Source organism: Sinohyriopsis cumingii, chromosome 15 (assembly GCF_028554795.1).
Source record: "Sinohyriopsis cumingii isolate HCF-2022 chromosome 15, ASM2855479v2, whole genome shotgun sequence".
Lineage (NCBI taxonomy): Eukaryota > Metazoa > Mollusca > Bivalvia > Unionida > Unionidae > Sinohyriopsis > Sinohyriopsis cumingii.
This window is the reverse complement of record NC_142975.1, coordinates 93454657-93470515: the sequence shown is the minus strand read 5'-3', so window position 1 is coordinate 93470515 and position 15859 is coordinate 93454657. Positions and strand designations below refer to the sequence as shown.

Below are 15859 nucleotides of genomic sequence, written 5' to 3'. Positions count from 1 at the left end.
CAAGCCCAAAATTATAGAACATTCCAAATGAATTAGAATATTTTTGATGTACCAATACCCTTGAATGGGCTGATATGCCGACATCCGTGATGTATCACGGTATAATCCAGAATGTCTTTGAATGAGTTCAGTATAATCCCAATATAATGATGTACTTTATAATATTAATGGCTTATTTGTAAGTCAAAGCATCCAAAAACAAAATATTTAACACCTTTAAAGAGCATAATAAAATACTCTCTAAAGGTCATAAAAATAGAAAACAAAATATTTTATTACATCTTTTAATCAAGATAGAATTTGTGGTCAAATGTCATAATTTTTGGCAGATTTCATCAATGCAAATTATTTAAAATTATATCGTTTAGACAAACGTTTTGTATAGGAATTGGTAGATGCACTGACTGATGTCCATTGAAAAATATTCGATGTTGGGCAGTCTACTCTGGAAATACAAAGTGCCTTATTATATGCTTGAAAAAAAGACATTAACTGGTTGTAATAGTGAATTGAAACAAGGAAACAATTGAACATATTACTGAGATTTTGAAAAGTTGTTGGAACATCATAACAATACAGAGCATCGGTACATAAGTACATACGATACTACCGGCCATTACTGTCACATGAATATCTTCAGCGTTGGAGATATTTTGAACACCTGTAAAGTTTATTCAGAACGTTATTCATTATGATATGTGTTAGTAATTCTTAAATTATTTAGGATTTAAATTTCGATACCGTAAGTTAATTTTACATTTTCATTTTGTGTTATAGGGAAATAAAGTATTTGTTGAATTGCACCAAACGTGCTCGTTTTCGCTCTTTTCGATTACTTATCTCAACACCACATATACGTACCAATAGTAATACTGGGATTGTATATTATCTTTAAATTCACGTACGAATAACATGTATTATCGTTTTATGTAGACCAAGTTTCCTTTATTATTTTTCTTTGTAAGCATTCCAAGTGTATGTGATACACACTAAATGTTCATTAAATGTTCATTGAGAGGACCAGCAGTCTTAGAATAGCGTAGAATCTGATACCATACTCAATACTTCGAGAATGAACCATTTTGAAAACAATCTGACATGACAACTGTCCTTCCTGAAATTTATGAGGACTTTGATCAACACATTTCAAATTCCACATAGGTACGGTCTTACGCTTACCCCAATAATCCTATATTCGCGGCAAAGTTGTTCTTTGTTTACAACCTTTGATTAAGGTGCCTTTTACAGGTATACAGCTTTTGGAAATTCATCAATAAGACATGTTGAGAGGAAGCACATTAGGTTTATTAGGTAAAGTTTGCGTCAAATTCAGTCAGTAAATAAACATATTATTTACTGAGCCATCAAGTGCACACATATTTAATATTTCTTTTTCTCTAACAATATTATTGATGTCTATGTAAAATGAATCAAAGAAATGAGTCTTACTGATTTGTTATGATAAAGACTTTAGATTACTGTGCAGCTTTTTTCTCGTGTTTGTTTGTTTGTTAAAAACTGGTTATAAATATACGTTAGAACTAATACACTAATTATATATTTCATATTCTATTTATCAAAAAGGCGGTCCACTTTACATATAGTATATGCAGTTTCATTTTTTGTACATGGCAATACGTTCAATCTCACAGTATGCGATTCTGGCTGGACCAAAAAAGCTGTCAAATACTTGCTCATTATTCTCTTCAACGATTGTCTGCGATCTTGAGAAAATTTTGTTACCGCCCTTACTGGGACTGTTTCATTTTTCTATTGCACCTAACGTTTTATCTGCCATATTTTTAAATCGACTGCCCAGATAGAATTGTGGAGAAGAGTTTACTACCGGTTCAATACGGCCCATGTATCAACACATGTGATAACGAAGAGTCATTCTGGTATGGTCCCATGACGGATGTTTCTACAACTGCGACTACATAGAGCTGAACAATTGTTCCGCTAATCTAATCATTTGTTTCATATATATAACCATGTGGTAAAAGCTACACTATTTAGCTTTTGTTACATCATTTAGAGGAGAGAGAGGAGGTGTGAAGTGTGACGTTGCATTCGCCATTCAAACTGTAAGACTTTTCACGACAGAATCCGCCATACAAATAAAGAAAGAAAGCAATGTGGGAGAGGGCCAATGAATGCCGATGATTTATGTAAACTCTCTCTTTGTCTCTGTCTCTCTCTCTCTCTCTCTCTCTCATAGAAGCAACTCTTCATCTCTTATACTAATGCGCTAAACATTAGAGAACATTTGTCTGTATTTTGCTGGAATCATTACAAAATCTTCAGTGCTTCCTGGACGAATTTCTTTTCTGTCCTCATATCTGCAGATATCAACAAAAATAGCTGTGTTTGCATTACAATATTCTCAACAAAGTCATCAGCGTTTCTTTTACCCATTGATATTAAAACGGTCATATTAAAACCACTCTACTCTAAAATTGGACCTCAGTTGGAAATATGCACTTTTATTTAATAGCACTTACCATAACTATTCACATGTGACTTCATAAATACCTTTCTCACCATCCAGACTCACGGTCTGCCTGCGAGAGAAATACGCTTCTGGTAGTTAATTACTCTTAATGTTTGGAAAACTGTTTTGGACTGTTCTGGAACGAAATTATAACAAGATGCAGTAAACGATACTAATTTTTGGGGTGGGGAAAGTTGACAGTGCAATGGCTTATGCAGGAAACGTTACATATCACCAAAACCAAATTAGTGAAAACGGAATTCAATTTTAGGACAAAAACAGTAAGAACATTGGTATAACTGTAAACCCCAAAATGAATAACTTCCAATTTCGTAAGGATGTTACTGCCACTGTCTTATGGCTTGATGGCATGTTTATAACACCAAAATATAATTTATCAAATGTGTAGCTATCAGTTGATATCTTAATACTTTCACAATAGGCTTCAAAAACAGTTGTCAACAGTTACATAAATATTAGTCTATTCTGGTAAAGAATCATCGGGGAAACAGAAAGCGAAACATACTGAATTTTGAAGAATTTATATCTACACAATCTGTCTACATGTTACACAAGCACTCGACAAAATAGATGTCAGTTCAGAAGGGCATACAATACTGACATGGATAACCAGTGGTAAAAGGACATTGTAGACACGCAAACATGAGAAGAATATAACAATAATTACAAAACACATATTGACAGTGAACTATGTTTTGATTTTTAAAAGATGGCGGTCGCAAAGAGAAAAACAGGATATAACATGCACGAAACCTTTTTAAAAATCTTCAAAGAAAGAAAGATTTAAAAACAGTTTCATGCAAAGTAGTCCTACCACAGGAAGGTTCAACATTGGCTGGAAATAGAGAAGTATGTGTACTCTTTCAGGTACTCGGACAAAATAATCGTCTATTATGTAAAAGTTTAGCAGCACGTAAATACTAGATCGTGGAACCGCTTGACTCAAAAGGAGAACAGAAAATGGGCGGGCGCTTACTTAAACCTCATTCATCTATACAATAACACTCATCAATCTATTCGGTTGTTTGACAAATGTTACTTGAAGGACTCCTAAATTCAAAACGTGTGAAGAGTTTGCATTTAAAATTACGCTATGTGCAAAGAGATATCCACTTAAATTTACCGAGGTTTAAACCTACCTCAGACTTTAAATCCTGTGAGATCGTGTTTCTTCAGTCTGGGAGACTAAAAGGGAGAAATGTTGTGGGAATCTCTACCGATCAGGTGCTATCTCTGCACAACAAACATCATGATGTTTATACAGTTTAAACTATTTTGACGATTATGAAAAGGAAAATGCTGTGTAATTGTCAGATGGAAAGGAGATAACTAATATAGAAAATAAGCAGAATGTACAATTCACTTACAATAAATGGCGATATCACAATAGATAGATGGCTATATACAATATTTCAACAAATTTTAATTTATCAATGATTACCAACTCCTATATATGATATAAGAAAACTGTATCAGAAACTGACGGAGGTTGAACTCGTATGTCAAAATTTCTTGATCACGAGAGCGAAGGGAAGAGAAAACGACCTCCATAAACATAAGAGTCAATGAAAAGTTCATGCAAGCATAAGTATCGATGTAGTAATTGCTGCTATTGTTACACCCTTTTCCTTGAATACTTGCAATCTCTCCTCTGGAGATGAATACTATTTTACCACCTCGTTAATATTCGCTTCTTGTCGAACTTATTCTTTAAGTCCTGTTTATCTGTTCATCATTTTGCTTTATTTATAATGTTAAAGTTTCTATATTTAAGCAGTAGCTTCGTCATGTCCTCTTCTATGTCTGTCGTTTATGTTTCTGAAATGTTTTTCTCCAGACGTTTGGGCTAGGTGACCTTACTTGAAGGGTGTTTTCATTAGTATTAGGGACATATTTTAGATATGCATCTCTTCCAACAATTCTCTTAATTCAGTTTCTAGTTACCTTATTCCTCCCTGTTCATATTCTCACGAATTCTGATTTTTTTAAAAATTGTCTTTCAAAACAAGTAAACGTCCTTTTATCCAATCGAAAGAATTTGTACATTTTTCAAATGTCACATTTAATCCCGGAGGTATTGCTAACATTGATCCCAGATCACACTTGTATCGCTTAAATCATCATATTTTACCTCCGTTGACGTATTATGTCACATTTCTCTTGAAATAAAGTGAACGTTTAATCTCATATCAAACATTTTGTCGTATGCAATGTTAATGCTCATCCGAAACGTATTTAGTCTGTTATTTTTAATTTGTTCCGGCATCTTTTCATGAATCCACTTTCAATATCCGTCGCCATAAAAATGATGGATTTCGTTCCTACACAAAAATATAAATTTGGCGTCATATTTCATGCTCAACTTTAAATAATATAAACCCGTTTCATCTTACCCTCCTATGGTATGAAAAGAACCATTGTAATCGTTATCCGAGTGTTTAGTCGTATTATTATGATAGATCGATGTATGTTATGAACCAAATTTCATCATCATCATCATCATCATCATCATCATCATCATCATCATCATCTATCTCTCTCCATCGGTATGTTCGTCTAGTTCATACTTTCACCTGCGTCTTTATCTGTCTTTACTGCTTCCTTCCATTAATATTGATTATCTATTGTTATTATAATCACATTAACACAATATGATGTGCAAAGTGACTACATTTTCTTTGAGAATCACTCTGTAGTTGCGTACAAGCGCATCAGTTCTTTTTCTTACGCGTTAAGCCAGTGTAATTTAAATGTATCCACTATTTAACATACATTTCCAAGTTTATATCATTCTTATGTGCTGGTTGTACAAGGCTAGTACACAAGATACCCATCGAAATTGGAAAATTTAAATACAATTTCGTTCTTTTCACGAAAAATGTATTCATGTCTGATTTACGTGATTTAGTTATGAATAGCCGCCAAATGCATCATCATCAGGATACTTTTTATGTCGGTATGAAAATTTGTTATAAATGCGTAAAACAAGCAAGTTCATTCGGCACGTTTATTTCACAGTCTGAAGATTCCATGAATTCCTTCAGTATAATTTGGCGGTTAAAAGTCTGGCCATTGAGTGATATTTTTACATACACCACCACATCATTACTTCAATAAGAGGATACTTCTCTTTTATCCACTTACTGAGGTAACTGAAGAATTTCAAAGGAACATTTTTAAAACGCAACAGCAATGCCTTGTTCAGAAAAACAATGGAAAACATTTGAAACTCTGGATCAGGTTACTCTGTACAGGACAGTGAATAAGATAAACTACACAGGTGTATTGGCGGAGAGGATTCACAAGGTGAGTGTTGTTGCGTAGACAGGTTGAGGAAATTCCTGGACTGTCTGTCGCCATACTTACTCTATCGTGCAAATGAGTTATCTTCTATGCACCTAATAGATGTTAATTATTTACCATGAACCAAATATTCTTAAGACGACAGTTTGATAAATATTTAAGATTATAATTTTAGCGGTAATAGCAAGTACACAATGAATATAACGTGTGCAGAACATGAATACGAACTTGTTTATTTTAATAATGTAAGCACACAAAGACGATAGATATAAAACACATGTCTAACGTGGTTAGCTCTTAGATACAACTGCCGCAAGTGCAACACCACACGAAAGTAAAATGCACCATTATTGTACACTGACTATCACATTCAATAGAAGAAGACAACCAAGAGAGAGACATGGACACAAAAGGAAGGGTGACCTTTTAAGCCATTAACAGTAATTGCCCAAATAAGTATAGGTGGTCTCTCTGAGCATTCTAACCCACGTTTGATGAAGATCTCACCTACAGCCTGTTAACCACAGAAGATAATGGTTTGTCAGTGTCATATGTACAAGTTGTAGATGTCGCCACATATCGTACGTAACGTTCTAAAGGATAATTGTAAATGTGGGTCACTCTTCGGCTCTGTTATATTACTCACCTGACGGATACGGGCAGACCAAGTAGGAGCGGTGCAGAGTGTACTTTGTCACAATTAGACTGTCTCAAGAATAGGATAGAGAAAAATCTTACAATCAGTAATCCAAGAAACATGGAAAGTATACATCCAAAAGGAGCTGTATATATCCACTCTGCTACTCAACCGTTAATTTATAACTAAGGAAGATCACTCAGTTAGGTCAGAGATACTCAGTGATTTAGTTTGGCGAGTTTTTTTATAATTATTTTAAGTTACAAATATCGCAGCAGTGTTCAATTCACAAGATCTAGTTTCATTAATATTCAACATAAGATGGAAGGAACAAATTAACTGACTCTGAGGACAATCCTGTCTGCTACATAACCTAACAACACTCTCTCGTAAATAGGTCAGCTTGTAATAATGACTCGAAAAATAGCGCATGCCTTTCGACCATTAAGTGGGATGAAGCATAATATCCCGCCCAGTCACATTATCCTAACACCAGGCCTGCCAGTCCTAACATTAACTTTAGTACATCCGACGATTCTACGGTGGGCCAGTGTTTCCCGATGGTTGTATCTACTTTGGAGTTGTCTGGATGTTAGATAGAATAAATGGTGTACTATCAGCCTTTTCCTTGTTTCCATATTTTAGAAGGTCATCTAGGTTTGTTTGCTTAGCCCTTTGGGTTACCCGGTAATCGAGTCTTTTTCGTTGCCTCATTAAATTAAATGTGTAGATAGCAATTCAGTCCTTTTTAGGAATGTTTCATCATCGGAGCGAATGCTGCGTATCCCTAGTGTCTGGGTATATGGGATGTTCCTAATGCAGTGTCTCGGATGACAGGTGCATGGGAAGAGATAATGTTCTTTGCCGGTTGGTTTCAAGTATATGTCCATATGGAGTTTGTTGTCTACCAATCTGGTTGTTTTGTGTCCAGGAAAACGTGGCATGAGTTGGAGGTTTCCGCCGTAAATTGTATTGAGGGATGGAAGTTGTTTGTCTTTGATATTTAATCATCCAGACTTTCTCTTCTATGTCTCCACTTCGTTCCAATATCATCGATATAGCATATTAACTGGTATGGTGAAAGTTCAATCTATGGTAAAAGTTTACCCTCCAGTTTTCCCATAAAAAGTATTAGCTATTCGAAGAGGACATTTTTGGACTCATTTTGATCCCATTGATTTTGGTGGTAGTTTTCTTCATTAAAATCAAAGTTATGAGTTGTAGGACAAGCTCCCGGAGTTGGACTTGGACGTGTGTGGGTGGATTGTCCACAGTTCTAACAAAGTATCTGGCAGTAATGGTTCGCTTGCTTTGCTTTTTATGACGAAATCTACCTGAAGATATGACGATAATTTGTGGACATGTGGTCTAATAAATGATCGAATATATTCTGATATCCTTTCTGTGGGATGCCGTTACCAGAGATTATTGGTATGCCCCGGCTTGCTTGTTTGCTGATTTTAGGAAGAAGATAAGATCTACCTTTCCTTGGGTTTTCTGGGCTTAAGCAGTTTCTCGTTTGCTGGTCTATGTGCCCGATTTGGTACGACTCGTAAAAACAATTGTAGTGACTTTTTGCATACTCCAGTGATGGATCATGGTCTAGTGTTTGGAAGAACTTACTGTAACTTAGTTTGCTAATTGCTTCACTGATGCAATCTTCCCTATTCATAACGACCACAGCGGAACCCTTATCTGCAGGATCAACTATGATGTATGTTCTTTGTTTCATGCGAGTTTAGGGCATCTGTCTCTTCTTTTTCAAATTAGAGTATATCTAAGTATGATTTGTGTGTCTAGAAGTGTCGTTATCAACTGAGTTGAGAAAGGCTTCTAGATTTGCAATTGAACTTTTTTGCGGGATCCAATTATTTTTCTTTATGAATAAGGATTGGTCGCAGCTTATATTTTCCTCTGATTTATTTTTGGCAGCAAGGCAACAATAAAAACAAACTAGTTGAAACATAAAAGAGTTAAAGGTTTAATTCCTGTAGGAAGAGTCATCTAATGTTTTGCAAACATAACCGTTTGTCTGTTTTATTAGATTGTCTTGTCTATGTTTTGTATTGCTTTTGAAAAAGACTGACTCAATCCAGAGCCGAACGTGATCATGCTATGATGTACTCCTACTCACATTAATAAAAAGAAACACTGCCAGCAAAGACTATTCTACGAAATACACATATTTTAGTCACTATAAAAGAACTGCCAGTAACGACTATACTTTGAAATACTCATCTAGTAATCACATTAATGAAACACTGCCGTTAAAGAGTTTTCTATGAAGTACTCCCATAGTAGTCACATTCAGAAAATTGTACGAAAGACAGTTCTATTAAATACTCGTGGTAGTCACATTAAAACGAACTAATCTGTGAAGTTGGCGTATTCTAAATATTAGCAGAAAAGAAGCAAACGACCCCCAAAAAGGTGGCGTCGATCTTGAGGGGACCACCCATCAAGGTACAATTTTGAAATCCAAGCCTAAAATAATAGCAAAAGGATACGTACCGATCAATATTACTGTATGCATTACCACCATTATAAGCTGAATAGAAAAGTACTGGTACTAGTTACTGTTCATTTTGAACTCAATAGCAAAAATACTGTCAAGTGTAGATTGCCTAATGTTCGCTCACTCTGGTCTATTTTGGCTTCAATGGAAAATAACTGGCACTGGTTACTGTTCAGTCTGACCTAATTTGAAAATTACTGTCAAGTGTACATTGCTTGCTTATCATACACTCTGTTCCGTTTTTATGACTTGAATAGAAAGATCTTTTTTCGACACAAACTCGCATATAACCACCATCAATTACATACCCAACAGGTTCTTTAGTCGATAATTCCTGATAACACCAGCTCTATTCGCTCAATCTAGAGTAAATATGCTTCTTAAATCCATCTAGATCAATAATTGTTTTCACCTTGTCCCATTATCTTATGAAATTTTCTTTAATAGCATTTTTTAATGTATCTGTCGGGATATTCGTGGCGTTGTTTCTTTTATTTTTATATGAGGCGTTTGCTATTTCAATATAACTTTTCAGCATTCGATATTTTCTGCCTCCACAAGATACACATAATAATGTTTTCCCTTAATGCACACGCCACAGTTCACGCAAGGTTTTTACCCAGCTCTGCCTCATCGAACACCGGCCATATATATATCTGATAATAAACGCCTTTGTGCAGGACTAATTATGGACCCAGCAGAACTGTAGATACGTCGCGTGGTGTATTGATGTCAATAAATGCGTTTTTACAAGAGGGTACAAATACTGGCACGGTCGTTAACTACTACGATGGTGATTATCTGCAGTTCATTTACTTGAGGTCTTCAATAATTGCATATTTGTCAATAACATGTTATCGATGTTTAACGGATTTCAAATTGACGCTGTTGAGTCGCCAATAGACTATTCACCTGAACTATTCCCCTCAACGTAGACTATTTGAGCTTTAACGGGAACGATTTCCAACTGTGCCGGTTCTACTGTGTTAAGGTTCAGCGGATACACGTAGACAAAATAGTTTAGTCACGATTCCAGGAACGGATACACAAGGAAAGCTAGCTCTCATTGAAAGTGTTCAAGTTTCCGCAGAGTTTATTGAGCGGGCTCTGTCACAACAATCGTCGAGTGATTGTAAAGACGCTATTCGCTCCGCCAACGACTGGTGCGTCTATCCACGTTAAACAAACAACTAACTGGTTATGCGCGAGAATACAAAAATAGTCAGTTTCATTTTAATGTTTAATTTATCATGACTCGGAAACAACGACAAAATGATCACTGCGCCTGCTGTAACAGAATAATGTTGTGGAAACATTTTCTAATGAAGTATGACTATGTACCGAGCGCATAATTGATAATTGTCTCGGCCACACGCGAAAAGTTAGCAATGAAATGTCTTGAATGTAACAGACTTAGGGGAGCGAGCTTCCTCGAGTAACAAGCTTTCTTTCCTAGAGCGAATCCAAACTGGTGGTAATTGTATATATTCAGGAATTACCTGTAATCGTCCACCGACAAATCCACATTGAGGAGCTGTTGAATCTAGTCTGTAAATTGAAGGCCTGCCAGTTGATTTTGCCATCTTGGAAATTTCATGTCTGGTTAGTCCATACGAGATCAGTAGCTCGCATCACCCTCAAGTTCAACAGATTTTTATAATCAGGATGTGTTTTTTCACGATCACATCCGATGGGTTTCATAGCAATTTCACGAGTGACTTCACTGTTGAGCGCGCTTATCACGTGATGTAATCTGATAGCCCATTCATTAGATCTATTCTTGTGCGTACTGATGTCCTGACAATGGCTCAGCAAGTGTTAAATTAAATCATTCAACGATTACCTTATCACGATGTACCACGATGTGTCCACGTCTGATCTTAACGTTATGGTGTTGTCTCAGCAATCTTACTACACAGATAAATTCTTTGCCAGGATTAACCAGTAACAGCTGTGGTAATTGCAGCCCCCCCCCCCACGAAAATAAGATCTTTCTAACGCAGCTGAGACTTACGTTGCTATTTAGTCCATACCGCATCCTCATATGTGTATCTACTTGCAATATTAAAGAATGTTAAGGCGTATTTGTATGTGTGCAGTTTACGTGATGTGCCAATGACGGCATTTTGGCAAAATCAAGATATGTGCGTCAAGATCTTCGTTCGACGTGCTGACATCAAACCTTTCGTACTCGATAGTTTTGGTACGTTGCAAATACATTTGCCATATTGCCTATGAAGGCAGCCAATCTGCGGCAACTGAACGTGTGACAACTGCTGCACCGGAGAGTTTGCTAATGTTTGTTGTGCCCTTCCAATTTCAGATTGGACTATAATAAATCGATTCCATTATTATTAACTATTGGATAATTATGTACCTGCGACCAAGGCTAACTTACCACTCATAGCTGATCTTAGCAACAAGTTTGCGAGTGATTCTCGAATATGTTTATTTTTTATATAGAGTTCACCATGTGAATCAGCTTGATAGGACGTTGATACATATCTTTATTTTTATACGCGACATCATGATTATGGCACGCTTAATCAATCGCATTTACTGGAAATTCATTTGCTTTTGGTTGACATTTTTACGTAAAATGTAGTATTATGAATATTCTCTCTAAATTTACTCAAAACAAGATGTTTTGAAGTAGTACTTAGTTTGTAATGGCTTTTAATACAATGCACACATACATTTATTGTAGAAAACACAATTTAAGGGAATATAAATTGAACAGCATTAAAAATTTGGAGTTTTTTTAATTATTATTTTCATTTGTTTTAAAAGAATCCAACTAACACTGATATTTATTATTTTGACAATACTGAATTACGAATCACGTAATGGTTTTAAGTCTTTGCCACTTTTAATATGTCTAGTAAAAATTTCCGGGACAACTGCATGGAGCAAAAGCTCATCCAACACGATGACTATATTCTTTGCCATTTTGACATTTAGAAACGACAAGTACACGACAGAAGTATTGCACATATTGTGGTTAAATTTGCATATGAATACTGAATCATTGAAAAATCACACGGGTTTGTATCGTTGCTTACAATTTAAGTATGTGGCAAGTACTTAATGTTTTATAGCTCCGTACATGATTCATTCGAAAACATTTTAATGTTAAGAAAATGGCACGGTGTAATTAATATATTCAGTTGCATAACTTTTCAAAGTGCAAATATTAAAGTCGTTATCTCATTTGCCTGTATCTAATTGACCGTGCGCAATTTCATCTCTATAGTTGTCGCCGAGATGGTAAAAACCATTCAGAGTTTGGTATTTCCCTAACAGGTTCAAATATATTTTATTTCAATCTTAATATATATTAGTTTCTTCGATGGACTCACATAAATTCGAACCCCATATTTCTTCACAAGTTTGCCATGTTATTGCTGTTATTGTTATGAGTAATTTGTATTTTCAAGATTTAGGTATTCATTTCCAAAAATGAAGGAAAAGTACTTTGACAAATTTATAAATGACATCTGTTTTTCTATTTCTCCCGCATATTTAAAATTTACGGTCCTTCAAGTTTACGCAAACTTTCCCTTATTTGAAACAAAAATAGGGTAAACATTTATGTAAGCAAATAAACTACACATACAATTCTACTAAAATACATTTCAATTCTAGTTCAAAGATTCATTTTATTAAGCGTGAAGTCCAAATTGTTTGAACGTGATCCAGTTTGATAGCAATAAGTTATTATGTTTGACTGGAATCGACTGACTTATAAATCATAAAGTATGAGCAAACGAAACATTTTCCAATGTATTTCCTGCTGAAAGACGATTTCAAATGCATGAAAAGTTTTAAATAAGTCGACGTTTTACAAATCAAGTATAAAGAATGATATTTTTCAGAGCGTTTATGTTACGTACTTTTAACATTTAAATTTCATGGATCGCCTATTCCTTTGTTTAAATTTATTGTTACATTTCTCCCTGGAAGTAACCCATGTACGTTTATTGCAAGAATGATAACTCTGCAGATATTCTTTAAGGGAGGTAAACAATGTTATCGAACTGGTGACTATACAATATACAGTACCAAATGAATTCAAAACAAATAGGGATTTAAAAATGTTCGATATTTTACATCGAGAATAATGGATGCAAGGTTGTCAGTGAAATAATTTAAACAGATCTGTTATTGACATGTGTGTAGAAATATCGATTCAAAATGTCTACCAAAACACCGTATTAATCAATACAAAATTAAATGAATATGTAATGTGGAAACGTATAGGTGTACAAGCAGATATGAAACAGTAGTCATGCGATAACATATGTAACAAGAACATTGTGAAATATTCATGTGTTATAGTTTATATTATAAAAGAAATATTTCTCGATGCTTATGCAAACATTCCGTGATATTCCTCTCTTCTTCAGTATGGTTGTGAGGAGCATTTACTTCATGCGTGTAAGTTCTTTGTTCCACAGTTAATATTATCAAATTGGATAGACCCAGATTTGTAGCTAGCGTATTCGGTACCAATTATGATCACATACATGAGATTGAACAATTAAAAGGTTAGAGAAGTTAGAAGAGGCTCACACTCAAAGGTACTACAGATTAAACGCAAATGTCGCAAACTACCGTACAATTATTTACCGCATATTCCTGCTTATAAGTAGGTTTCAACTGCAACTTGCTCCGATCCAGATCTTCGCATTTGGTACAGGCAGTTCTCGGTCTATGCAGTTTGTTATAAGTAATCTGTTCAAAAAATATAGAACTGATCACGGTATGTATTGTGTTCAGTTGCACTCGAATTATAAGCAAGTCTATTCGGGTAAGTTATATGTAGAAATAGATATATCAATAAATAAATGACACCACCCTCGCATACGTCATTATAACATTAGCTAAATATATACAAAATCATGTATAAAGCTTAGGCACTTCGAGTGCGAAAAAATGTTTCACATCGACAAAGATGGGAACTTGCCCTTTATCCTGCATCAGTCATCCATGGATTTTTATTCTACAAAAATATTGATTAAGTTTTACAAACTGCATAGCCTAGAAAATAACTTTTAGTTAATTTAAGCAGTCAAATGCCCTGTTTAGGTTGTTCACACGGTCGCAATCATAACGGAAAAGACGATTTCTTATACTGCATCAATAAGTCTCTATCAAAAATATGATAAAATGTCGCTGAATTCCATTCCGTCCAAATGAACAAAACAGTTATTGCTTGATTTCTTTTAACAGATATTGTAGCAGTTTCGGAAGAACGTGGAAGAATCTAAGGAAATTTATTCTCATGACTCTCCGGAATTTTGGATTTGGAAAGTCAAAACTCGACGAAAAAATTCAGGTGGAAGTGAAGCTTTTTCTCTCTGAAATTGACAATCTCAACCGAAAACCTTTTCAAATGATGTCGCATATTCAGACAAGTGCTGGAAATGTAATTTCACACCTCGTCTTCTGTGGACAATTTAGCCACGACGATCCTAGGTTTAGAACACTAATGGATGGCTTTAATTCCTTTGTACATTACGCCTCCGTTCGATCTCCGGTTTTGTTCATGCCCATATTAAGATTCATTAGGGGAGATTTCTTTGGAATCAAAAACATTACTCGAAAAATGCAAGTGGTGAAAGAGTTAGAACTCATTGATGAACACTTGAAGAAATTCGATGAGGGAAAAATCGAGGATTTTATCGGCGCTTTTATTATGGACATGAAGAAGGAGAACGACGGAGAAAAGAAGAATATTTTTACAAGTAAGGAAACAAATTTCAATCTTCAAACCCACACCAAGCTTGTTTTAATATTGAAATATGAAAGAGCAACAAAATAAACCGGTAATGATTGTCGCTTATGAGCAGGTGTTTTTTTAAAATATTTTTTTATAAGGAATAGTATCCTTTAAAGGCAAGAACACGTTTGTTGCACGACGAGTATCCTTTTACACTCAGATGTTCATTAGTATCGTTTGTTAACAGGTGTTCCTTGTTTGTAAGAGGAACATTGTGGTGTATTCGTAGACGTTATGTAGTAGGGTAAACTTTATCCTTTATAAGCAGGTGTTATTTATATAAGAGACATTGTCCTTTATGTGTAGGAGACCCTTTTTATGAGGAACAATGTCCTTATTAAGAATTTTGTACTTTTGGATTAGCGGTGTCATTTCATAGCATGAGTCTTCTTTTTTTAGTAACAACGTCATTTACGAGAGTTGTACTCGAAGGTGAAGCTATATTCCTTATAAGAATGTGTTCTTTATATGATGAACAATGTTTTTATAAGCACGAGTCGTTATAGGGGGAGCAGTTACCTTTATGAAAAAGAGTCTTATTTTAGGAATAACATGTCCTCTATGAACCTGTATTTTAGGGGTCTCTACTTTTTGAGAGGAGCATTGTATTTGATGATCAGGATATCTTTTCTGGAAGAAATTGTCCTTCATTTACATGTGTCCTAGTTAGAAGAAACTATATATGTTATAATAATCAAACCTTTTTAAGGACATTCTTACTTATGCGGAGATTTAATTATATAGGTAAAAAATTGTCTTTTGTAAGCATGATTTCATTTCATAGGAATAAGATCATTTTTATGAAGAAATGTGCATGTTTAAGAGAAATGTTGTCCTTATTGAGCAAGTGTGATATTTAGGAAGTATAGTGTCCTGAATAAGCAGACAGTATCTCTACGCAGGTGTCTTTAGCAGGTTTTACAGTACATGAATAGAACTTACCAACTTCTTTTTGCAGCTCATCGATATTTCTTTCCATTACAAAGATACGTATCATTATGCAACATAGGGCAATTTAAAATATTTGGGGAATGAATTCCCATCTGTATCTAGTATATTAAGGGAATTGAGAACTCCACTAGGTTGACATATGTACATGCCCGTATGGGA

General features: G+C 35.0%; 1 protein-coding gene across 1 annotated transcript in view; it reads left to right on the top strand.

Annotated features, from left to right (window-relative positions):
- LOC149782327 (uncharacterized) overlaps positions 1–15859 on the top strand; it is a 101464-nt gene that overhangs the window by 28269 nt on the left and 57336 nt on the right. The window contains exon 7 of the mRNA XM_089935114.1: positions 14200–14714. Within this exon, the coding sequence (XP_089791240.1) occupies positions 14200–14714 (515 nt within the window). The remainder of the gene's footprint in view (positions 1–14199; positions 14715–15859) is intronic.